Consider the following 27,420-nt stretch of genomic DNA (forward strand, 5'->3'; position numbering starts at 1 on the left):
TAAGCCAGAAATGTACTTTGCAGGACACCATTTTATTGGAAACTGTTAGACAACACTAAGTTTTCCTGGTGAAGGAGACCAAGCAGATCCCTCTGTGGAATATTTAAAAGTCCTCCATTGTTCTCCCCACACTTAAGGTTACAAACTGAACCCGTAAATAAGGCACATGCATATATTATTATTATTATTATACAGGTTCCATGGCTGGATGACCTTCTCTGAGTAAGCTACCCCAGAAGCTGTATAAATTATATCCATCCCTCATTAAAGGCACCAGTTGGCAGCCGATGACAGGAATCACTCCCTGTGACCTAGATAATAATACTCCAACATTTAAGAATTACAAATTTGCAAAACCTTCAGCCATTCTACCAGCCTCATTCAGCTGTCTCTCTGTCTGATTGTGAGGGTTATTACTACATTGTCCTGTTGAAATCCAGCAATAACCGTAATGTATCTTTCTATTCAGCTGGCTGAATCGTTCCTGAGCATTCTCCAAATCCAACACGATAACCTTCTCCTTGGCAATAACCTATAGTGGGAAACAACCCATTGTCATGGGGAGCTAGGACTTTATCAGAGGAAAACACAACACAATAAATGTGATCATTAATAAGCAACAAAGTCACCACATAAAACACCACAAGACACGATTAGACTGTAATCTCTTCACGACAGACTCATCTTCCTTCATTTCTTTTGCTTTGTTCTAATACGTTGGCTTGTTCCCTGTGCAATACAGTGTTACCATTACTATTATCTGTATCTGTGTACGACATTGTATATCCAGCTGCTCAATTACAACATGTACTGTGGATATTTAGGGGGTCTTCCTAGCACTACTCCCAAGTAGCCAGTCCTCTCTGAGTTCATATTCAGCTGTCTTTGTATATAGTTTCAGTTCTTCTTAACCTTCCAAAAAACAGTCCTGCCATTGAGTATTTGATTAGAGTACTATCTTGGCCCAGTGGCTACAATTAGCCTGGCCACCTGAGCGCAATTGCTTTGTAATTATGATCTATCCACAGACAGCATATCCCACCTACAGACTATGGGCCTGGTTCAGAGGTGGACGCAATCTAAACAGAATGCCAATGGGGGCGGATTTGAGCGATTATTTGCTACTGCGCATGCATGAAAAACACTGAAAACCCCATGGAGCATGCGTTACCCTATGTGTACGCACAAAGCACTGTTGCGTATGGGATCGCTGGCATTAGGAACGGCTAGGCAAAACCATGGGCATTCCTGGGTAGTGACTGGCAGGTGGCCTGCAGAGTGAGCAAAAAAGTCCATCTCAGGTGCATGTTATGGGAGTGTCGCTGGTGCGTCAGCAAACGCTGCTGCGTTTTCAGATGCAGAGCGGCAGCCACAGGGGTCATGTTTATATGGAGTTCAGAAGGAAACACTGTACCAGTCAAAGGCTAGTGCAAGTGTTGATGGTGCTTCCAATGGTGGAGTGTTCAGTACCACCGGCTTAGATGCACCGTCCACGAGCATTGAAAGTGGGCGTCTCAGTGCGAGGAAGACAGAAACTAGGATTTGCGTTACCATTGCCGCCTACCCTCCAACATGACCCGTTCCATTAGGTACAAAATGCTCTGCTCCTGGTCTTCCCACTTAATGTATGATTGCAGTTACCTGTGTTGAGCTAGTTATTTCATGAGAATGGTGTTTCACCACAGGTGGCTTCAATCATAAATTAAGAAGGAACTCCAGGAGCAGAGCATTGTGTACCTAATGGAATGGGTCATGTTGGAGGGTCTGTTGCCGTGACCGCAAAAAGTTGCAGTTTCATCTGCAACTATGTGTACCTCTGAATCAGGCCCTATGTATAACATTGATGGTTCTTGAAGGTGTAGATAGGAAGGAGTTAGCTACCAGTCTATGGAGGTGAGCTGTGGTGAATGGCCTCCCAACTGAGTTTAATATTACAAACCATCACTTAAAGTGACGGGTTTGTTACTAAGCTGTGCCCAGAGTCTGGTGGGAGAGAAAAGAAAGACTACAGGCCACCGGAAAGGCCAGTGCAACTCATACATTCATACAGTACACAGCAGTACCTCTTAGAACTACAGTGTCTCCATCCCTTAAGAATGTCCGCGAGTGGCCATTTCCAAGGTCAATGGGCTTTGACCCTCTCCAGGAAAGTTCCAACATGGAGCCAAAACTTTCAGGGTTCTGTGAAAATAAACATTGGTTAGACAGGAACCGTAATCAAATGCAAAACACGTGTCTGTCATTGTGACGGTCTTAGGGCCTCATTCAGAGGCGCACGCAAATCCCGTCTTTGTCCGCAGTTGTCTCAGTCACAGGATTTTGTACTCAGATGCCCACTGGAGTCATCCGAAATCCGCCGTTTGCGTACAAAGACGTACCATCGGTTTTCTGAGCAACCCTACGCTAGCTCAGAATGTCCATCGTAAGTAAGCTGCTGGAGCTTTACCTCTGCTTTGGATTCGCAGGCTGGGACTCACCCTTAAAACGATCTCGACACACCTGCATTTGCCTCACCGTCCCCTGTAACTTCCCACAAACGCTCTCTGTCAATCACACGGTGTCCAAGTCCTCACTGTGCAACTCATATGAATGCGCAGTATAAAAATAAATTGCTTAAATCCTCAAACATCAGCATCCACCTCTGATTTAGGCCCTTAGTGTCAGATGAACTCTCTTTACCAAGGTTTGTACCATTCCTATAAAAAGGTTTAATTGATAACTTACTGCTTACCATAGAAAGTAATAGCAACAGTGACACCTTTTTAGCATTACAAAATTTTTCTATTGTAGATCCAGTTTTTCATTCATATACATTCCACTTTGAATAATACTGTATACGTGCAATAAGGCAGACGACTGAACCTGACATCATTTTCTGTGTATGTAGTCCTGCCCATAGAGAGAGCATGATTTATATTACTGCATTTCTGTAAATACAGATTCGTCTTCTTCCATCCTTGACGCTTGCACTGCAAACGTGTGCACACATCGCGACATGCGATTTGCCACAGCTGTGTACTCCACATACATCATGAAATCCTGTGAGTTGCGGGTGCGATCGCAGCGAGCATACCAGTTAGTGGGCACGCGCCATACGTGGCACAAGCGGCAAAGATGCAAGTGGACATATCTGTATGGCAGGATGTGTGGAGTTTTCCTTGAGCAGAAGTCTGGATATACATAATTCTGTCATGAAAAAATTCTAGGGACACCTTTGTCTAACCCAGGAATGCCCCTGGAAAGTCATATCAGTCAGCTACTATGCAACAGTCAGCATTGGTCCATGGGGTCGCTGTTTAGCTGCAATTGAGCTACCCATTCAGGTTGTATATTTTACATGGTTCAATTGATACGATTAGTAGCTAGATCAGCCAGCGTGTGAACTGTTGGAGGGGGAAGGAAGGACAGGCAGAAATCTCACACTGCAGCGTACAGTACAGTATGGAGTCACACCACAACCGTGTCCTTAACGCGTTTCTCCACACCTGGCGGCTTTCTCAAGAGGCAGATGTATTCAGAGGGTCAGTCATGGCCCAACCTTATAGTGCTGTCAATCATAAACATCCATCCTGTACTGTACACTGCAGTGTGAGATTTCTGCCTGTCCTTCCTTCCCCCTCCAGCGGTTCACACACTGGCTTGCCGAGTTACAAGTGAGCAACACAGGTGATCTGCATCACGGGATCAGTACCCAGGAGGGGTCAGTCCCTGCTTCATTCACCGCTCAAGGAAGCCGCCACAATTACGGACGCCGCACACTACTGACCGCCGGAGCGGTTCAGAGGAGGAGGAGACCTTGCCGGACATTCGTTGCCTAGTACACAGGTGGTGGTCACGGAGGCTGCTCTTTATTCATCACTACCGGAGTGGCCTGTTTATTGGAGGATAGTGAGTACTGTTGATCGCCTATATTTACACCTATTACAGATCAAGCACTGCTCGACCATCAGCATATGCTCCACTTTGAAGTCTAGCGCTGTGCTTTGATATCAATGTTGCTATAAATATCAGTCTGTGGCCTGTTTGTTACACAGTGTCACAATTACTGGGAACATTTTTTCTACCACTGGATGTGAAGTCTACACTGTGCACAGTTTATTATCTGATCTGCAAAGGAACTTTGGCACCCTGTATTACAGGGAATTGGAGATCATTACCTACCTGTTGCTATATTTATATTTTATAACAGATTTATTTATTTGTGTACAATACATGTCTAATATATGTTTGATATATGTTTTTTAGGATTGATCCTATTTAGGGATTATTCACATATCACATGTGCTTATTAATAAATATTGATTAATTTTTAGCGCATATTGTGTATTTGCTATGTTAGATTAGCGCCGTCTATCTATTGTTTTTAGGTTTAGATTGTTGGGAGTGTGGCAGACCCCGATAAGTGTGCGGCTTTTTGACTAAGCAGTATAGCACACAGTGCACTCTCACTGGCGCCCTGGCTATTTATTAATCCATAATTTAGTCAATGTGATCCCCTCCGCGGCACAAGAGCTCTCTGCGTGTGCAGAGACTCGCAGAATTAGAGACAGGTCAGACTAGCTGCAAGTGGTCGATGGTGGCCGATGTTCCTGATGTGTATGCTGGTCTGCGTGTGTGCTTGCAGAAGAGAAGGCAGCAGTGGGCGTCTCTATCCCCCGAATAAGGTTGGGGCTGCATCCGCATATATTAGTAGCTGTGTTCTGTCAGGATTCACAAATGCAATTGCGATCCAAGTTGAATCAGGTCCATAGATCTAATTATTGCCTAAGCAGCACTATCAGGCCCAGGTTTATCAACAAGTGATATTCTTGTTATCACTCATTACTAATCTTAAATGGTGCTCCAACCAATCAGCTCCTAACTGTCATGCATTTGAAAAATGACAGTTAGGAGCCGATTGGATGGAGCACCATTGAAAATTAGTAACCAATGATAACAAGAATATCACTCGTTGATAAATCTAGGCCATAGTCTTAGTAAAGGAGAGGTATACTACAGTTTACATGGCTTTATTAATCAATGGCTATAGATAAGATAATTCATGATTACCGGCCCACTTATAGTTCCAGATGCCAAGAGGTCTCCAGGGCGTACATTACAGCCAGTCACTGTATGGTGAGCCAACTGCTGCTTCATATTCCAATACATGTACTGCAAAACAGAGAGTCCAGTGATCAGTGTGTGAGGATAGTACTGACTCTAGCCTAGGCAGCAGAGTAACAGGGCCGACTACATACTTTACACATCATAATTAATTAATGTTAATAATTATCATAAAAATGCTGCTGGTGGCTGGACCCATGCAGGGGCGTCTTAACAGTGGAGGGGGCCCGGGTGCACTCCACGTGCGGGGCCCCCTCCTCTCCCACCAGTGGTCGGCAGCCGACTGACGTGGCTGGCCAGCCACCAGAGCATTAGTAGACTCCGGGCACTAGAGTGTGCCCAGAGACTACTGCGCATGCGCAGAACGCAGGAAACATTGCCGCTGCGGCCATTTTCCGGCTTTCTGTAGACTCTGGGCACTAGAGTGTGCCCGGAGTCTACTGCGCATGCGTAGAACACCTGAAAAATGGCCGCGGTGGCCATTTTCCCGTGTTCTGAGCAGCGCCGACACCCGACGCGGGACCACGGACAGGTAAGTTACAAAAAAATATGGGTGCAGGGTGTGCCCCGCACACACTGCACCCATTATAGATACGCCACTGGACCCATGGAATCTATCTACCTGTAGGTAAGGAGATATATAGGCAGCACAGAACACTATCACCAGGGGGTGAGGGGGCAAATCCAGATCTGCATAGACCACTTACCTTGAAGTTAGATCTGCATACAGTCACTGCCTCCTTCATCCCATCTCCTGTTACAGATGATTACACACTATTATTGCTCAGGTTTGTAAATGACAATCTATTTTTACAGAGCAAAGAGAATAAAACAGGCATAGTGCTGCCATCAACTACAAGCAGCGGGGGCGGCTATTCTGTAGCATGAACAATTAGAATGAAGTCTATCAAATATAGACAGGTGTATGCCTTTCAAAATCATGTCCAATCAACTGAATTTACCATAGGTGGACTCCAATTAAGCTATAGGGACATCTCAAAGATGATCAGTGGAAACAGGATGCACCTGAGCTCAATTTTGAGCTTCATGGCAAAGGCTGTGAATACTTATGTACATGTGATTTCTTAGTTTTTCTTTTCAATTAAATTAGCAAAAATCTCAACAAAAACTTTTTACACGTTGTCATTATGGGGTATTGTGTGTAGAATTGTAGAAATGAAGTCAAAAATGATTTTTTTCCATTTGGAATAAGGCTGTAACATAACAAAATGTGGAAAAAGTGAAGCGCTGTGAATACTTTCCGGAGGGTGGGTGGGTGGGTATGTGGGTATTTATGTATGTATGTATGGCATTCCATCCATGTCTTCTTTTCACAAGGTAGAAACTTTTAGCCAACACACCATTTAAATAGCAAAAACCGACATTTAATAATATTGTCCCCAATCCAGGGTGAAAAGCCATCTCAATAAAACACTGATAGGAAAAACATCCAATACCTGGCATATATCATCCATGTAAACACTGGGGAGTCATGCTCTGAACCCAGCCATACACGTCCCAACAGCTGTTTCGGTTCCTCCTTCCTCAGGGGACTGATAGATAGATAGATAGATAGATAGATAGATAGATAGATAGATAGATAGATCAGCAGTCCCCTGAGGGGGCAAATGAGTTAGGTTTAATTATGAAAAGTGGTGACAACACACCCTGAGACCACAGTGCTTCCCTGTTCCTACAGCAGAATCAGCACCAAGGCAGGTAGACAGATGATGCAGGAGACTCAGATTAAAACATCCTAATTTTTCTTTCAAACACCCACAGTGATCAATAATGCAGATTTATTAGTCAATGCAATTTACCTTGAAGGCAGACAGACAAGTTAATATTGAATGTGTAATTACTCTCATCCCGGAGATACGGCATTGGCACAGGATCCTGCAAGACAATTATGTGAACACAACAATCAATGAATGGTGAGCAATGGGCAGAGACAGAGTACGTGGATTTGTCTAACAAGATGCCATATACCACGTAACATAAATATAGCACAAGGAACCACATTCATTTATCCACAGAAACTAATTGGATTTTACCAATCATCGCTCCAGCCTCAGTTCTCATTAAATGTTCAGATGAAAGCATGATCTTTACCTGAGATCATAGCTGGATATACATCAGCATACGTAGAGAAAGAGCGTCCTCCTCTACTCACCTGCACTGGATTTGGCAGCACAAATGGCATCAGGGCCTCCATTGGTACAACCCATGGAGATATACTGGTTGCAAAGTTTTTACTCAAGAATGGCCCAAGCGGAACATATTCCCATTTCTGAATGTCTCTAGCTGAGAGGAGAATGACGGGTTATATTCAATGGAAAACAAATAATAGAAGAATGTGAGAGAGAAGGATAAAAAGGAAATAAACTATACACACATGTAATTATAATAAACTACAGATAGAGTTGAGGTCTATGGGCCAGATTCAGCAAGAAATGCAGTTGCTTATACACACGCAATCGGCCGATTGTTGAGGGCTGCGCTTGCATCGCAGTGTGCAAACTAGCTATTGCGATCAGGACTACGATCGCAGAGGCTACGCAGAACCATGGCAGAGTGATGGACAGGAAGTGCCATTTGTGGGTGGTGATAGGGGGTGGTCGGGCGAACGCAGGCGTGCAAGTGTGCTGGCACGGCGTTGCATGGACGTGCATAAATTAGCCACTGTGATACCATACACAGCCTGAGGCCTCATAGCGTGCGCTGAAGTTAGCAATTCCTGAGTGAGGTCTGACCTGCCTTAACTGTGTGTATGGGTCAGATGTTACCAATTGTTTCGCTATGTTGGCCAAGTATACGGATTTGAGTAACGGGAAGTGGGCATCCATATATCAGGCTGCGATCGCAATGCAAACATTTACATATCACCACTGATATTAGCAACTGCGTTATGTGCATATAAGCAGAATAGCGATCCTTGCTGAATCAGGCCCTATATCTGTAAAGAAATAAGGTTATTTACATTAACAAACACATTTTATTAAAGTTGCTTTTGAGGAATAAAAGGAAGTTAACCCCATCATTGGAAGACAGATTATTCAAAATGTAATATAGGAGCAACATGTGACGGCTTAGTGACACCATCTCTTACAGTGTTTATGTAGAGCAGGTTACATAGGCTCCTTATACTGAGCACTTAGCACCACCTATTGGCTGTATGAAGTAAAATAACTAAACACACATGGAATGCCATAAACTCACCGCACGGGTTGGTTACGGTATGTCGGTGCATGGTATCACGGTGGTCAGAATCCTGACGCCGGCATCCCAACAGGGTTAGGATACAGACACCTGTCGGTAAGTATCCTAACCCTCCCTCCCCGCAGCCTAAACCTATCCCCCCCCCCAGTACCTAACCCTCCCCCCTAGTGCCTGACCTTAACCCTCCACCTAACCCCACTACTTACCGTCAGGATGCCAGTGGTTGGGATACTGGCTCCGGGATTCTGACTGGTGTCGGGATTCCGGCCCCGGCATTGTGAGCACCGGCATCCCGACAGCCGGGATTTAAACTACATCCCCACCACACATATTAGGCCCACTGCCCATTGCTTCAAAGCAAATGTTGTACTAGCTTTTTGTAAGCATATAAACCCAATATGCACTATTATTTGAACTGTATGACAGGAGGGTTTCTTTGGCAGCTTATTTTTTCTGGGAATGTCTGTTCCGTTTAACGCATTTTTATTATTATTATCATCCTTTATTTATATGGCGCCATAAGGTGTCCGCAATGCCATACGAGGTACATAGACTAAAAAAGTATGAACAAAACAAGAACAAAGTCATAGTACAGAACATTGCAGGACATGGACATGGTTTATAAACATTACTGTATTAGCAGCCATAATACCCAATGGAAAGGTGCCGCTGTAGGCAGTGGGGAGGAGATGATGGTATAAGTGAGGGAAGAGGGCTCTGCTCATTACAGCTTAAAGTCTACAGGTGTAGGACAGACACGGGAGACACAGTGAGCACGGAGCAGTGCATTAGGTTGAGAGCTGTAAGGCTATGATAAAGTAGTGGGTCTTGAGAGCCCTTTGAAGTTTTGGAGAAAGGTGCGAAGTCTGATAGGGAGAGGGAGAGAGTTCCAGAGGAAAGGAGCAGCACAGGCAAAGTCTTGGAGTCGGGAGTGGGAGGAAGTAATCAGTTGTGCAGAAAGGCGGCGTTCATTTGCATTCATTTGTGGAGTGAAGTTGGTGGGCGGAAGTGTAAAGGGAGATGAGATCCGAGATGTAACTGGGAGAGGATTGGGTCAGGGCTTTGTAAGTAATCATTGTAAATTTTACTAATTTGTATGACCATCAATTATTGCTTCATTAGAAACAATTTGCAAAAAAAAAAAAAGTGAGGAGTTTGAATTGGGTTCTGAATGGGAAGGAGAGCCAGTGTAGGGCTTGTAGGAGAGGGGAGGCAACAATATTGAGGACAGATTGCAGTGGAGCAGTAGGAGTCAGGGAGGCCAGATAAGAGGAGGTTGCAGTAGTCCAGCCGGGAGATGACCAGTGAGTGGAGGAGGGTTTTAGTTGCCTCCAGGGTGAGAAAGGGCCTGATCCTGGAGATATTTCTGAGATGGAAATGGCAGGACTGAGGGCCTGATTTAGACCCGCTTGCAAGCGGGTCGATGTTGGCCCAGTGCGCATGACGGAGGCGGCTCCATCGTGCACGAAACCCGGATAGCGACGGGCAAGCTGTCGCTCCGGGTCTCGCTACAAAGGGGGCGTGCTGTCGATGTTGAGTGACAGCACGCCCCCTTTGGTGGGTGGGCCGGGGGCATGGCTGCCCAGACAGAGGCGTTCCCATGGGAACGCCTAAAGTCTGGGGGCGGCCCCACTGACATCACAAGTGATGTCATTGGGTTGACTTCTTGCTCTCTAAGAGCAAGAAGTCCACTGGGACTTGCGGCAACGAGACCCTACCACAAGGGTCTCATCGCAAGTCCGATGGTCGCGATGGTCAAGGGTGGTCACCCACAGCTATACGAGCGGCCAGGAGGCCTCTCTAAAAATCAAGAAGGATGGCCCTGATTCAGAGCAAGCGCTCAGTCAGAGCGTCCGGCTCTGAACCAGGGCCTGAAAGAGGTGCTGAATGTGAAGTTTGAAGTAGAGGGAGAAGTCAAGACTAGAGGAGATGGTGGTGCTGTCAATAGATAGTGAAATTGTCAAATTTAGATAAATGTATAATAATAATAATAATAATAATATCACTGTTTCTTTCTTTCCATAACTAAATTCACAACAAGTATCCAATACATGTAATATGCCCAGCATTTTATTCTGCAACTTGTAAAGGTTATAGAGAAACCAAATACTGATATTTAGAGAATGGGTCTACGTATGTATGTAGATCATAATATACTTTGTATGTACAGTAAATGTGTATGTGCTTGTACTGTATATGTATATTACACATTTTCTATGCCCAAATGGAAGGGGAAGATATTTTTTAACTCTTACTTTTAATACAATTATGTGATAAAACTCGCTGTGCATGATAAATGGTGCTCCAGCCAATCAGCTCCCAACTGTAATTTTTCAAACAGATAACAGATGGGAGCTGATTGGCTGGAGCATCATTATCATACGCAATGCGTTTTATCACTCATGAAGATAAAACCCGTTAATAAATGAGGCCCTTGAGAGTGTTAACAGGTTAGAAAGTCAGAGACATCAAAAGAATATATGCTACGGCACAACAAGATGTTCTCTAACACTAGTGCCATAGTGAGATAGCTGCTCTAATTCCTGCAAGGTCCAAAGTCCTTCTTCCAGGAAACACCTCCTGCCTCCTGAGGCACAGAACAGAAAAATCTCAAGTGTCCGTGTGTCCAAGAAGACAACCAGTCCCTCCCTGTTTGTGAGATGGGTTCCTCCTGTCTGCCTCTTATCTCAATCACTGATTAAAGCATAGGAAGTGGAAAGCCACGGTGATGTGAAATCTACACATGCAGCCCCCCAGGGAGCTGACTGCAGCCACAGTACATTCTATGTCTATGGTGGCACGGAGGACCTGATTTAGCAGAGGACTGTATTGCAGAGACGCACACAAGCAGCTTTGCAAATCCGAACCTTGCTAAAATGCAAATGCATTGGAAGGCGTCTGACACCTCCTGCTGCATCTGCGATCCTAGTGCTGCGACCGAGGTCCCAACCTGGGATCTCCACCATCACGACCATCGAGTAAGCCTCAGCTTATGCAGGCTGGGAGGCATGCGAGGGCAGGAATACTGGCATTGCCACTCCCAGAAAAAATGGGGTGTAACGCACCACTCCGTAAATGCCTCTGCCTGTCAATCAGGCAGTGGCATACGGGGGGCCTGTGTGCGGTCATGCAGGACCCATTCTGCACAGGTACACATGCACAGAACAGGTCCTGCGCACACGCAGATTGCCGATAATCAGGCGCAGAGAGCATTATCCTGCAGATATTGTACAATACACACAAATGCTCCATGCACAAAGGCTGTAGTCTGCGGAGATTCTTACCACTCCAGTCATTCATTAATACCATGCCAAAGATGTGCTCATCAGCCTTCTGAATGGGAATTGGTTTTCCTAAAGCATTTCCAGGGCCCACAAAGAAAGCCTGTGGAAGACAGCAATTCCAATGATCTTGAATAATACGGATTGGAGCAAATATTGAGACAAGGAAAACAGCTGAGAGAGCAGTGACTAAAGCTACAGCTGTATCCTCATACACCTAGCTTCAATACGCCATGCGGTGCAAGATCCCGGGACGCGAGTGAGCCGCGCCATTGACTTTTTTTGTGCGTGTTTTTCGTGCTGCAGATGCAGCGAAACACTCAATTTGTACCAGATACACTGGAATGTGACTTTAGCTGCACAGTTTTAATTATATATAAACTTAAAGATACATTTTCGTGTGGAAAATATGCAAAAAAAAAAAAAAGACTCAGCACTAGCCGCACAGATCCAGGTTTGCCGAGAAGGACTGTTTGGCGCGACTGCGGTAATAGTGTATGAGGACACATCTGTATTATCACAGGTCATGTCCCTATGTATTAATCAACCAATCCACACAGAGCAAGACTGCCAAGATGTCAGGCACACTGTATCTGCTACAAGAAAGGCACACTGCTGGTAGACACATTGAGGGGCCTATTCATCAATATCAATAAGTTCACAAACATGCAGAAACAATAATTCTGCATGTTTTTCACATATTTAAGTTATGGACCAATTCATTAAAGTTACAAGACCCAATGTACTGTACCATGTGCTCCCATACACTAGTATGGGGATGGCTATTAGACTGTAGGAACGGACACCATATTCAGATAGCATTAGCACGTTGAGCCCTGTACCCTCTTATATGAAGGAGATCCGGATTGCAAAGAGGGATCCATCCAGCTCTGCCTCCTTTGGCTCTTCCAGTATGCACACATGACTTAAGGTTGTGTAGGCACAGAAATACTGCCAGGAGGGAACTTGGCAGCGTAAACTTTTGACCCTAGTATTAGTGGTGAATGTGGTAGTGTTAGGGCTTCGCAGGACAGATGTTTTCAGAGTAGCTCTCCTAACACCAGAACAATAATGAATTGCCCCCATAGAAATGGATCTGCCAAATCATGGCGCGTTAAATCCACAATTAGCATGAGACCATCGCAATTGCTGACGAATAGAGAGCATGATACACACAATTTTGTCAAGAATATAAAGCCCAGTATTTTATTTTGAATGCACATTATTCAGCTCAGTAAAACACATACTTATGTATTGGCAGGGGCGCCGAGAGAGGAGGAACGGATACTAAATTATTCAGGCTTGCTGGAGGGGCCCGGGCTTGCTGTAGGGGCCTGGCGGAACCCGGGTCCAACGCTGCTACCTCCTCCCTGTCAGCAGCCCAGCACATGATGCTGTGTGCTGGGCTGCAGTGGGAGACTGCTCACTGCTGCTGGGCATCAGCAGCGGTCTCCTATGCATGGGGATGGGGGGGGGAGCGATCACACTGATTGCCCCTGCCCCCCCCAGATTTGCCTGGGGCTCACGGTGCCCCCCTACCCATCGGTCAAAGCCACAATGTAAAAGGATTTTTCTGAGGGAGCGTGGTCACGCCTCTGGGCCGGCTTTCTACGGCCATGTGTATTGGTGCCTAGTACTGACATTACTTGTCCCCAGCACCCCAACAGCTGAACTGAGGAGAAACAATGTCACCTAAAAACTTCCAAATACTTCTCACCATTTCCAACTCAATGTCCAGGAGTTTGCTGGCCTCAAAAATTGGCGGCTTGTCTACAATAAAAAAAGAAGAAAATATATCAGTTGGGTAAATAAACAGGTTAAGAACACTCACCTGGACTAGTGCTCAACTTACCGTCACTTGGCCTTGTTTGCCCCTTTGGTCTACGGATCGGAGTTCCAGATACCACAACAGAAGATGCCCGTCCATGATAACCCACAGGAAGATGCAACCTATGGAAACAGCATCAAGAGTGACAGTCTGAACTTGGTAAAAACCTAAATATACTTTTATGTTTATAAGGAAAAGGGTCAGAACAAAACCAAAGTACAGACAACATTATCAGATGGCAGACATTTTCTTGACATGTTTGTGAAGTTGAAATGCTTGGCATGTCAACATTCATGTCCTTGGGGCAGGCCCGCCGAGAGCGCGCAGCGGGCCTGGGTAAAGGGAGCGTGGCCTAATCGCAGGAGACATGGCCTTGACCATTCAAGAAAAAAAAAAAAAAAGTTTTGCAGTGCTGGCTGAGGGGGTGCTCTGAGCCCCCTCAGCCCGACGCATAACCAGTGGGTGGCACGATCAGCTTGATCGCTCCCCCCACATGCATAGGAGACTGCTGTGGCTGCTTCTAGCAGCCGTGAGCAGTCTCCCAGTGCAGCCCAGCACACAGCAGCGTGTGCTGGGCTTCTGTGATGAAAGAGGGGGGGCAACGGTACCAGACCCGGGCCCGGGTAATTTGTACCCGTTCCCCCCCCCCCCCCCCCCCCATCGGCGCCTCTGCCTTGGGGTTTATTGGTGACTTGCTTGGTAAAGTGGCTACAGTGGTGTCTTCCGGGTCCATCGGTGACATCATGATGACTTCTGGCGGATTCTGCAGCTAACCCTGACCCCCCTTAGTGCCCAACCCTCCCCTCCTGCAGTCTAACCCTAATCATCCCCCTAGTGACCAATTCTCCCCTCCATTAGTCTAACCCAAACCCTCCTCTTCCATAGTCTACCCCTGACCCTCCCCTCCTGCAGTCTGACCCTAACCCTCCCCCTAGTGACGAACCCTTCCCTCCCATAGTCTACCCCTATCCCTCCCCTCCTGCAGTCTGACCCTAACCCTCCCCTCCCATAATCTACCTCTAACCCTCCCCCTAGTGACTAACCCTCCCCTCCCATAGTCTAACCCTGACCCTCCCCTCCTGCAGTCTAACCCTAACTCTCCCCTAGTGACTAACCCTCCCGTCCCATATTCTAACCCTGACCCTCCTCTCCTGCAGTCTGACCCTAACCCTCCCCTAGGGACTAACCCTCCCCTCCCATAGTCTAACCCTGACCCTCCCCTCCTGCAGTCTGACCCTAACTCTCGCCTAGTGACTAACCCTCCCCTGCCCTCCCATGGTCTAACCCTAACCTGCTGCTGCTGGACCGTGCAGAATGTCGACATTGCCCATGTCAACATTGTGTAAATGTCGACATTCTGCACATACCGGCAAGTTTTATGTCAGCATTGTAATGTTGGAAATTGGAAACAAGGACATTATGACTACATCCCCTCATTGAATAAGTGTCCACTGAATTTTCCTTCACACAATTAGACTCTTTAGATACAACTTTAATATAGGCTTCTTTCAGCTGTGAGCATCTCAATATAAAATGGGACACATAACTAAAAAAAGAATATTGTGTTTTATTTCCTTTTAACATTGCTCTCACAATGTATGCTGCCACATTGGGGTAATGTCATGTTCAAAAACACAATACAGAGCTTCTATAATGGTTTGATTTCCACTAGAAATTATTTTCCAGTCAGTGCAACTTCTTCAATTTAGTGGCTTTGAACCAGATGACATGACGCTCCCAATCCTGCATGCCAATACAAGGGACCATGTGGCTGAACACAGACGGATCGCCTACAAGCACGTCTCAGAGCATAGAATACGCACAAGGTTAACTTGAACTCACCAGTTTGGCATCAGAGCGTTTTCTTTCCCTCTGAACATAATCCCCACATTCGTAGCATGATCCTTAGAGGAATAGAAGTCAGTGTAATCCCCTGCAAGGCAAACACCAAAGCTGTTATAACATTGGACATTCAGATGGGATGGCTGAGTTGAAAGGTTGGCGGTTTCTGTGTCCATGCGATAGGGAGGTAAAAATAAAAATCTATAGAACAAACATTTGTCCAACAATTTTTCTATATTCTATTACAATACATGAAAAAGTTTTTCATTTAACATCCATTAATCTATTAAATAAAACTGCAAGCTGTTTATACATGGGAAATAGATTTCTCTAAAGTGTACTTAATTTATATTTGGTAGTACAATTTCCAGAGCCAGGGGTGTTCTATTCTAACGTCAGACCTCACTGTAGTCCCTGCAATGAGAATCCATCCTCCAGAAGCCCCAGTGCAGCTGTCCGAGGCATGCGTGGAACTGCCGCACGTACAGTGGTGTCCTGTGTGGGGTGACTAGGCTCTAATCTCTTGCCTAAATAAGGGCTTGCTGTCCCTTAGCTGCAGCCATTCAGATCTACTGTTTCTGACAGTTACTTTAAAGCCATGGAACAACACCCGAGAACAACTTGGTCTGGTTCCTGGTCATGCTATTGCTGAGATAACAAGTCACAATGAAATTTGTTTTCAGATTTTATCTGCTGTAGAGACAGGGATGAGCACCTAGGGACAGTTATCATACTGATCAACTTTCAGTTCAGCTGCCCCTGGAGCATGTGGGATAATTAACCTCGTATAGACATTATACTGTACTCACTGGTTAGCTGTCTAATTGGGATGTAGTTAATATGCCGCCGTACAGGGTTGTGGAGGTTTTATTCACCTTCACATCTACAGTCTCAACATTAAATCAGATAAACTGATTGAATCTAATTATTTTAAGCATAGATATTACTGGGAACTTCTTTTAATATATAATACTACTACACAATATGGCTCGTTCCGTCTGTGCAATATATATTATACACGTTAGAGAGAAGTGTGTATGTGCATGCAAATATTTCACTTAAAACATGGTAGATTAAATTGTGTGAAGAATAGTTTAAATCAGATGCATATGCTTGTTAATGATCCACCCAGTAGGATCAGATCAAGTATATGAAATAACAACAGACTAAATCATATAATAAGAGTGAATATTATAAATTAATATAAAATTTGCATACAAAATATTATGAAAATGTGTGCTGATCAATTCATGTGGAATTAGGGCTGTTCCCAGTAATAACTCCCCACTACAATATATTTGGTATCTCCATACTCAGTAGATTAGGAGATAGAATTTTGAGCAGAGTTTCTGGAGCGTCACTTGTATAAGTAAGAATAACCAAGAGTTTCTCATCACATTTTAATTGGTAATGCTGGGTACACATCTGAATGATATATTGTTCGATCGAGAGACGAACAATATATAGATGGTGCATCGGCGGGTGTGTACACCCGATATGTATGTACAGCCCATGCCTATATATCTAGCAGATATATATTGTTTCATCTGGCTGTCTGTACGGCCGACCCGTTGACTGACCGATAGGACACCCACAGGATCCATTTAATGAGATGACACAAGTGGGCGGGCATATTCAAATGGTTCTGCTGGCAGACCTATCGGGCGGATGTTTGGTAAGTGTATATAGATAGATAATTGGGCGGCCGGGTGTGTACCAAGCTTAAGTCTGATTTAGAATGGGGGTGCTATGGCTCCTGTGTGTGCCCATGGTTATAATACACCACTGTGATTCCAGTGATTAGTACATACCTATATTTGCTGGCAGATGAAGCTTTGCCTTAGATTGTGGCACAAATGCTCTGAAGAAAGATTAGACAGATTAATTATATAATGCTTATGTAACACAAGGAGACTGATGCAGAGCTGTTGTCAAATTGGGCATAAATGACTTAAAAAAACATATTTCCGTCCATATGCAGTGCCCTATGCTCCTATAGTCTATGTCTGTGCATCAGCAGCATGTGTGCCTGGTTTTACGACAACTCATCATCATCATCACTGTGTATTTGCACCACTAGCGCTGTACCAGGTGCAGTAGACCCGCCTCTTACCTGGCGTATATACTCGTTTCTGCATGTCTGCGTAAACACAACATGTACTATACTCGGCCTATGTTAGACCACCCCATGCCTTTGGTCCCTCTTCTCTAGTCCCAAGGAGCCATAAGTGTCCAATGCCGTGCATACGCGTGTGTTTTATTTCAGAGCACGCGCAAGGTACACTGTGTAAACTGTATGCAGCTACATCAATATAAAGCAATATGTAAACAATATTATTTCTTATGTCTTCATTTGCAAAAGCAAGATATGCACTGCCAAAGCCAGAGGACATTACCAGGTGCACACACAGACCAGTTTCTACACAATATGGCTCCCAAGGTTAAGAGTCAAAATTTGCCTTCCTCTCACACACAGAGGACATGTTCAGATGGAGACACTGCACCTGCGATAGGGCTAGTGGAGGCCTGGCCAACCTGAGGCTCTCCAGCTGTCGTGAAACTACAAGTCCCACCATGCCCTGCCACGGTTTTGCTATTAGGAAATGTTAAAACTGTGGCAGGCCATGCTGGGACTTGTAGTTTCACAACAGCTGGAGAGCCACAGGTTGGCCAGGCCTGGGCCAGTGCATGTGTAGATGGTGCACGTGATGGTGGAATGTACAGAACGACCGGCTGTGTTGCAGTGTGCATGGGAACAGAGAGTGGCCGTTTCAGGGCTTGCACATTCTGGCACACACTAGTGCACAAGGGGACGGCTGAAAGTAGCATTTGCATATCATCACTGCTGCTCAGCAAAAAGACGCAGCCACGTCTGAATCAGGCCCATTGTGTCCAACACATACTTACCTACCCTCCCGAAAATTGCAGGAGGCTACCGAATTTTGGGGGAGCCCCCTACACGACCAGAAGAGTATTTGGATCTCCCACATCCCTCATCCCACCCACTTCCTAGTGAAGTGGGCAGAATAGGGAGAGTTAATTGCCGAGAATCGCTGCAAAAATGCAGTGAATCGCAGCTCCGTATGGAAGGGGCAGAGCTAAACGATGCTAAAACACATCATTTAGCCTAATGCCATAGGAACCCGGCCCCGCCCCCAAAATGGCCTGCTGTGTCTGCTCTCCGGGCATCTCTCGGGAAGCAGATAATTAAAGGTCGGTGAGTATGGTCCAAAAGTCACACTGAAAACTTCCAGCAACATTACAGAGACCACACAGTCTTTCTGTACTTTCCAGCCACATAACACATAGCTCGAGTTTTAAGCTGGGTACACACTGTCAGATATATTGGCCGATCAATTGATCGGCCAATATATCTGGTGCCCTTCGGCCAGTGTGTACCCGCTATATGTCTGTGAACGACATATCTGTCCATGCAGCGGCAGCCGCGGGGAGAGGGACGGAACCACCCCACGGCCAGCGGGACACGCGGCTGCCTGGAAGATGATTGTTCAGTGTATATGAGCGACCATCATCTACAGATATATCTGCAGATCACTCGATCTGAAGATATATCTTTGCAGTGTGTACTCACCTTTACATACCAAGTGAGACTATTTAAATCATATACACACACCTTCTTACCACAAAATGTTGTAATAAATATATAAATGCAATTTAGAAATTTAACTAGTAAAAATATTTACATAATGGAGTACTTATCACTTAAGTGTATTGTCTTGGAGATTAATAGTTTGCTAACTTTACAAGCAGGTTACCTGTAAGGCAGACTCACTACTGTGTAACAACACCTAATTGAAGTTGAGTTCCCAGTTCCAGAGCCTGGGATGTGCCAGAGGTTGTCTGAGCCTCAAGCTGGGCACACACTAGACGATGTGTGTACCTATTGAGGGCAGATGCGACGGTACGATATATCGGGCAGTCCGTACACGCTGCACGATCCGGTGTGCGACCGCCCGATACATTGCTCACCTGCCCCATTCACGTTCCTTGGTCGGCAGCTGGGTCGCATGCATGGCCGTTGGATCAACCCCAATGTCGCAGGGCGGGAGCGCGCATAGGGCATACACACTAGGCGATTCAGACGATAAGTCTGTTCAACTCGACATATGGTCCGTGAAATCATCTAGTGTGCACCCGCCTTCAGGCATGCCGGCACCGCATCCTAGAGCAGCAGACACTCATCAGGAGCAACACTCACTGAGCAGAGAGGGCCGGGATGTATTGATAGCGATATCACTGCGTCCACCAAGGGATTCCCGAACAGCGTTGCCCGGAGGAATCCCGGCTACCGGCATCACTGGCTTCCCCCTTTTGTCAGCCAGCCTGAAAGCTTCAGGAGACTCTCCTGAGGGGAGACTGGGGTTGAAGCGCTCCGTGCGATTGCACCGCTCGCCCACCCCCAAAAACGGCACTCTGCACACATTGTCACGCTGTAGCCATATTTGGACATGCAATAACCTACTAGCTTACAATTGAAAATAATAATAAGTGTTCCTGCAAATCCATTTAGTGACATTTGAAGCGGTCACCATGATCATACTAGTTAGACCCACTGCAGTTTACAATGCGGCAACAACAGATGGACAACATGCCCACTTGCAGAATAATCAGGTCTGTGGTATTGTGGCTGTAAGATATTAAGGGAGAGCTGTCAGAGATGTAATTGAGGTGAGTGACCCCAAACACTGAGTACTGTAAATAGAGATTATGTGTGATTGATCGGAGATTCCGCAAACAGATGCAGAGAACAAGCTCACACAGTGTAAACAGTTCGGGGTTCTCCGCACCTGTCACAGAGCTCCTTGTTGTCCCGGAGTGTGGGCTCTGATGATGACGACAACAGCTTTTGCAGAACTTGGCGGCCCTCTCTCCATGCATTGTGCCCAAGGCCCATAAAATTATTGAGGGTTGGCTAGAAAAAAAACAGAAACAACATGCATTTAATACATATATAATATACTGGATCTCCTGTAACATCCATTTTGAATATATCCATCATCATGTCTTTTTAGGAAAATAATGAATGAATGTAATTGCCAAATAGATGGAACTGAGGGCCTGATTCAGAGCCGCTCGTAAGCGGCCGCTCGTTTGCTCAACTGCGCAAGCGTATGGTTCGCAATGGGCATGCACAAACCAGTCATTGCGGTCGGAAATTGTGTGCACGTAAAACAACGAGGGGCTGCTAATTTTATTGACAGAATGTACCGTTTGTGGGTGGTAACAGGGGAAGGTGCTTGAAAACGGGGGAGTGGAGATCTGAACACAGACGTGCCTAACTGTCAAAACGGCGTTTAATGGGAGTGCATAATTAGTAAAGGAGCGTCATCGACCACGTCCCTTGGTTGTCTTTTAGCCTGAACAGTGATAGCGGGAAGTAAATTCTACCACAAGCACTGCGAGCAGTTAAGATGCTTTTCGATGTTCCCGATTAATCTAATAAATAACGGAGATGACATGTGATGCGAACGGCAAAGGGGCGTCTTTACAAAATAGCAAGCACGTTTTTCGGATGTTCGCTCAGACATAGAGGCATCAACACACCGCAAAGAGCGAGCGCTCAATTTAAATATCCGGCTCCTTTTTAAGAACGAGCGTCCGCAAATAGCGTCCGGGTCTGAATCAGGCCCTGAGAGCCTGATTCAGAGCTGGACACTAATCCATACTTGCCAACTCTCCCTGATTGTTAGAGAGACTCCCTGAAATATTAGCAATATCGCTGACTCCCTGAAGAGTCTACCAATCTCCCTGATTGCACCATACCCCCATTATGTATGCAGATATATTCATTCAAATGGGATCATTATTATCGTTTCCCTGCATTAGGTATAAGGCACAATGATCCCTATGGCTGCATGCATTTTCTGAAAAGTATCAGTGTGTTTTCATCAACAAGTAGATCTTACTGACAGATTTGGGGCTCATTTACATATGCATGTAAGTCAGTGTTATGACACGCCCCTCAGATGTAGCAGTACACGCCCACTTTACCGCCGTGCTCACAGGTGCTGCTTTACAAATCTCACTGAAATGCTTTCTCAAAAGTAGGCAAGCATGCGCTGATTGTGTCGCTGCTGCATCTTCCCGTACGCAGCGGATCTGAACAGATAAGCAAATGTCGCACCTGCCGTCTTTTGTACAGAGACGTCCACCAATGGCTGCTCAAAGACGTAGCATCAAATGAACATCAGTTGCAGCATCAGTCCGCTGCGCAACCATAACTTTGCATCTGACCAAACCATGCTGCAATGCAAGTACATGTATTTATTTTTTTGCATAAAGGGTAAATATTGGCTGCTTTGCATGTAGCCCACCAATACTGGACAGCTATATTTTTACACTGCAATTTAGAATCGAGTTTGGACACAACCCACTAAAATCTAAATGTCTCTGCACATGTTACATCTGTCCCACCTGCAGTGCAGCATGGTTTTACTAAGGTGCATAGTTACTTGCTTTTTTGTGCTTTGTTCGCAGTTCAAAACCAGACCCATATGCAGTATATTTACTAAAGTGCGGGTTTTTAGAAGAGGAGATGTTGCCCATAGCGACCAATCTCTAGAAGGTGCTAAAAATAATGTTAAGTAGAATCTGTTTGGTTGCTATGAGCTACAACTCCACTTCTGAAAACCCACACTTTAGTAAATATACCCCTATACTAGTATTGTATCTTCTACACTTATGCATATAATATACGTTTGAGAAAAAGACAGAAGACTCTTTGTGGGGCACGCTTGTGTTAATATAGAAAATTTAAAACGTAGCTTTTATTGCGAGAGCTAAAATAAATTGGGTAAATCTAGACAGACGGAAACAGAAATACTCAAAATAAATGTCCTAATAATGTCTCTTGAAAAGAGAAGGGGCTTTGTTTATGTATCTATTCACCCCTTTTGCACTTGAGCACTATCACTGGTATATTGTACGATAGAAGGCGCTTTGCTACTATGACACTTTAGAGTTATCACAAGGATGGGGGGGGTGTGTGTGTGTGTGTGTGTGTGTGTTTATTAATTTTCTAGTAGAAAAAAATACCATCCTTAAAAAAGGAACAGTGGAATATCATGCGAAATTAGCCTAAAAGCTAAAACATTTTATATATTTCATAGCATCATCAGGGGCATAAAGAGCCGGGACGGGGAAGGGGCGTGGCCTAATCGCAGGAGGCACTGGCCATGTCCCTTAGGATAAAAACTTTTCAGCGACACTGCACGCTGTGGAGGGGTGGCTGCGAGCCCCTCAGTCCAGCCCAAAGCCAGGGGGGGTCTGTTCAGCAGCAGCGAGCAGTCTCCCACTGCAGCCCAGCACAGGGCAGCATGTGCTGGGTTGCTCTGAGATAAGAGGGAGGGGGAGGCAGCAACAGATCCAGGCCCCTCCAGCAAGCCCGGGCAATTAGTATCCGCTCCCCCCTCGTCTCCCTGAGCATCATATGAAAGAACAAAGTGTTTTTGTGAATGATAAATTGCATGCCTGTATAAATGATGCTAGTGTTGTCACTAGCGGGAGCTCTTAGCCAGGTATTTGAATTGATGGCTATTCAGCCGTAGGCGTGTCATGGTCAGCGACTGCAATTTTTTTCACAGTTGCAGTGATTTCGGCGGCATGTTCAGACAGGCATTCAAAGCAACCATAGGGCTGCTCTAATGTCTAATGGTGCAATGGTAGTGCCAATGATGGTGAGATGGATCTGCCACTGATGGTGAGATGGACCTGCCACTGATGGTGAGATGGACCTGCCACTGATGGTGAGATGGACCTGCCACTGATGGTGAGATGGACCTGCCACTGATGGTGCCAATTTTTACACAAAGCGGCGGCTTAGAGACGCAGACAATGGGAGTCTCTGAATGAATTCCATCAGCTGCGGCATTAGCATAAATTCGCAGTTGCACTGTGTAATAAGACGTAGTCGCTCAGGGATTAGCATCCACCTCTGGATCAGGCCTTCCGTTATTTATTGTCTGAAGCAGATTATAGCAGAGAACAATAGCCTGCACTAAAGCATGTCAAATATCTCAAGATCTGACAAGCTATGGGAACTATTACATATTCATCTGTGAAGTTTACTAGTAGCCTCATTCTACAAGACAATTAAGAGCACAACTGTGTAGCAACCCACAAAAATGAGATCATTGGTTTCATTAGTTTAAATTGTAGTAGATAAATCAAAGCAAGAACCCGGTTGGTTGTTTTGGGTTAGAGCAAATGATGTGCTAATAGGGGTTTTTCATTGACACTAAACCACCCATAATTCCATGTCCACTGGACACCTTCCTGCCTACTTTCAATGATGCATAAAAATTGGATTTTTACAAAAAAAAATCAAAACGGATTTATTAGCTTTAAATCAGATTTTTTTTATTTAAATAGGATTTTTTATTTACTTTTACATTTTTAAACGTTTATTTAGAAAAAAAATGTAAATAAAAAATCCTATTTAATTCAAATAAATCCGTTTTTGATTTTTTAAAAAATACAATTTTATGCAACCCTGCAGTACTTTCCCAATCGTTTCTCACCTGTTGATTTCAGTTTGGAGCACCTAAACATCCTCCTGCAGTCAATGGATTAGAAGAGTGATGGCTGGCAGCAGAAGTGGAAGTATCCTCGGTTCTCCCGTACCTCGAATGGGGCCCATCCATCAGCGATGGATTGCCGCGATCCCGCGATGTGGCAACCCGGCATCGCAGAAATCCAACATGTTGGATTTTCGCGATTTGACGATCGCGATCAAAAAATGATCGCGATCGTCAAATCGCCGACATTTAAAATGGAGAATGTCTGCAATCCGGCGACGGATCGCAGAACATCGATGGTGGGAGGTCGGCGTTTCCACCCTGAAAAGCCGGCACTTCCCATCGCATCGCAAAATCCGGGGTCTGATGTATGGCCACCTTAATGTCTGCACAAGGGAGCACAGGTGATTGTACACTCCTTCCTGCAATCAGTGAGAATGGGGACTGGGGAGCAGTAGCAGGCTTAGGAATGGGAAGCTAATCAACAAGCTGGTTTAGGCCAGCTCTAACAAGGTGCAGCCTTAAGGCCCCCATACACCAGAGACTGATTGTCGCAATCCTGAGATCCAGAGATGCTGGGTTTGAGGATCGGTGAAATCCAACATGTTGGATTTCACTGATTTGCTGATCACAATCAATATATGATAGTGATTCGCAAATCGGTGAAATTTAACATCTATAATTTCAACAATCCTCCGACAGATTGAAGGACTTCGATTGCCGCCGGTCGGCATTTCCAACCGGTGGATTGCCATACCCGATGATCGCACAATAAGTCGGCAGATATATGAGCCCCTTTAGATGAGACTTTCAATTTGTCAGATAAGAAAAAAATTGCCCTGGAGCTGCTCACTAATTAAATGAACCATGTAACATGTGATGCTGCTATAGCACTTTCCAACACCAGACACATCATGATGACACAAACTGGAAGATGTTATTATTAGAATAATACTGCACCTCATTAAATACATCTTGCTTTCCCGACAAGAAAGGGCCATTGAACAAATGCCCGATGACACTCAGATCCAGGATTTGGTTGCCAATGGCTACTCCTATCCGATGTCTTGGCTGCAGAGAAGGAAAAGATCAATGTTAATGGGGGGGGGGGGGTCTTTTTTTTGCCTCCATGTTGACCTGTACATTGCGATAACATCATTGATCAGACTTCTAACATGACAGTATGAAAAACTACTGCACAATAAAGCCAGGTACACACTGGAGCGATGTCGGCTGTTTCGTAAAAACATTGCTCAGTGTGTGTGCATGATTGCGCGCTCCTGCGGTCGCTAGTGACAGTCGCCAGGTTTCATGTGCTGCACGTCAAACCTAGAGATATCGCTAGCTGCCAGTGCATTGTTAATGAATGACATAGTGGTGATCATTCCGTCGTTCATTAAAGTCATCCATTAAAGTCGCACAATCACTGTTCACTGGCATTCGTTCCAATTTCGGATGCCCGTCACTCCAGTGTGTACCCGATGGCCGGGCCCTTTATTATTGATCACATCAATATGATATCTCCCATAGTCATATGAACATTACTTGGGGAGACATATAGTTGCTAGGGGGTATATTTACTAAAGTGAGGGTTTTTAGAAGTGGAGATGTTGCCAATAGCAACCAATCAGATTCTACTTAACATTTATCTAGCACCTTATAGAAGATAATAGCTAGAATCTGATTGGTTGCTATGGGCAACGTCTCCACTTCTAAAAACTGTAGGTTCCATATACAAATTCAAACAGTCATTTTAATACTGCAGCGATAAATTCTAGAATATTAGTAAGGGAATTCTTAAATAACACCAAGTTTTACTACAGTTTTCCTCTCCTATGTTTTCATGAATCTCCCAACCAATTGGGCAGATTTAGAGGTAGCTAAAAAGTCTATACATACACTCAGGGATTGTTTTTTATATTCCATTTAAATAATGGTATTAGAGCGCCCTCTAGTGCTAAAAAAAAAAAAAAAAAACATCTGATCTGAAAGAAAATCAATGTAAATTAGAAACATATTTAAACTTTGAAATGCTGACCCCACAGCAAAGTAAACATGGAGAACACAAGAAGATATGCTTTAAGTAGTTTTTTTTTCTCTGACATTGATCTATGCATCCTTGTTATTACATGATACCATGGTAAATATTGCACTGACAAGAGTGAAGGTTAATTTGCACCCAAGACATAAAGGCAGAAGAATGATACAGGATTGAGATCTTACTTGCACTGCCACGTGGCTGCCCTCTTTTGGGGGATATCACAGAATTAACTTTTCACATGCAGAAGCAGCATGGGCATTCCTTAAATGGTTGCTGCTATTTCCTAGTTGGAGAAAGGACGTCTGTGACGTATCCACCACGTGACCGCTGCAGGAGGCTGGACCGCTCCTGCGTTACCATCCACTAGGGCAGGGAGGGGGAATAAATATTTGTGCTGAGAGCAGCGAGCCACCGTGCCCGAAGCGCAGCGAGCCCGCGAGGGGACACTTTTGGTCCCCCGTTAGCATCCCCTCCCCCTTTCAGGCCGGGGTAACGTGGGTGTGACGTCACAGGTCCATCTGCGCTGTATAGTCTAGTCCTAACCATTCATAAATCTATCAGGGTGCCAGGAAGAAATAGTCACTTCCTGGAACACTGATCGTCATTGACAGCTGGGACTAATAGTATCTCAGAAGACAGCTGCAGCCATTTTCTGTTTCTTGTTTTAAAATGACAGTTCAAGAAAAGAAAAGAAAACTATTTTAAAAATGGCAGACAGTCAGCAAGCATTTGTATAACAATTTCAGTTACTTGATCAGTTATAGGGGGGAGATGTAATATGGGATCTATGTACTAACCTTGGAGAGACATATATGTACTATGCTTTTATATTTTATCCCATTACTGCACTTACCAAATACAAAAAGTTGAAGACAGATAAATACAAAAATTACAGTTATAAATACATGGATATAATAATAATAATAATAATAATAATAATAATAATAATAATAATAATGCAATTCCCAATCACTTAATGTTTTATCAACCTCAAATGAATTCCATGAGCAAAAAAACTCAAATGGAAAAAAACAGATACAATATACCAGTATACAGTTAATTGCACTGAAACAAGCATTGCTAATAAAGTCAGGAGATAAAATGATAAATATCAACCTCATCTGCAGTAGAAAATATCCCATACGGCAAATTCTGGATGGGAAAATCAGAATCTGAATCTACGGGGATGAAAGACATTGTCAGCAGTGAGGCAGGAAAGTGCCACCAACTTGTGTCTGATACTCAGATAAATCCAGATGTGTCCGGAGGAGGGAGAATATTCCACGCTGTGCTTCCTCTTCCCCAGCCAATCCTGCGCAGCTGAGCTTCTCCACCCTCCCAAACCTCACTAATCAAAACCAGGGTCAGCATGACTCAGCCTGCTCCTGGGTGCAAAGTTCACAAACAATTTCCCAAATTTGCTCTCCTCTCTAGCCTGCCCTGTCTTTTTTTTTCTAATTTACCTTCAGCTGTTTGACACATATTATAAGGCAATCACCAAACCTAAGCTTACCAAGCTGCAGGTGCACAAGGTTTAATTGGATCTGTGCTTTATCAATGCATCTAATC

General features: G+C 44.8%; 1 protein-coding gene across 1 annotated transcript; it reads right to left on the minus strand.

The window, feature by feature from the left end:
• FAH (fumarylacetoacetate hydrolase) lies at positions 1-27,220 on the minus strand. The gene is made up of 14 exons (XM_088453053.1): positions 26,968-27,220; positions 24,771-24,881; positions 20,082-20,206; positions 17,085-17,134; positions 15,274-15,364; positions 13,456-13,553; positions 13,321-13,373; positions 11,607-11,706; positions 7,277-7,407; positions 6,924-6,999; positions 5,811-5,857; positions 5,050-5,151; positions 2,064-2,181; positions 1-532 (listed from the first exon to the last, which is right to left on the minus strand). Exons 1-14 carry the CDS (start codon positions 27,046-27,048, stop codon positions 462-464), a joined length of 1,254 nt encoding a protein of 417 aa, XP_088309179.1. The 5' UTR covers positions 27,049-27,220; the 3' UTR covers positions 1-461.
• Between the last annotated feature and the right edge of the window lie 200 nt (positions 27,221-27,420).

This window comes from Taudactylus pleione, unplaced genomic scaffold, assembly GCF_031769625.1.
Source record: "Taudactylus pleione unplaced genomic scaffold, aTauple2 ptg000567l, whole genome shotgun sequence".
NCBI lineage: Eukaryota > Metazoa > Chordata > Amphibia > Anura > Myobatrachidae > Taudactylus > Taudactylus pleione.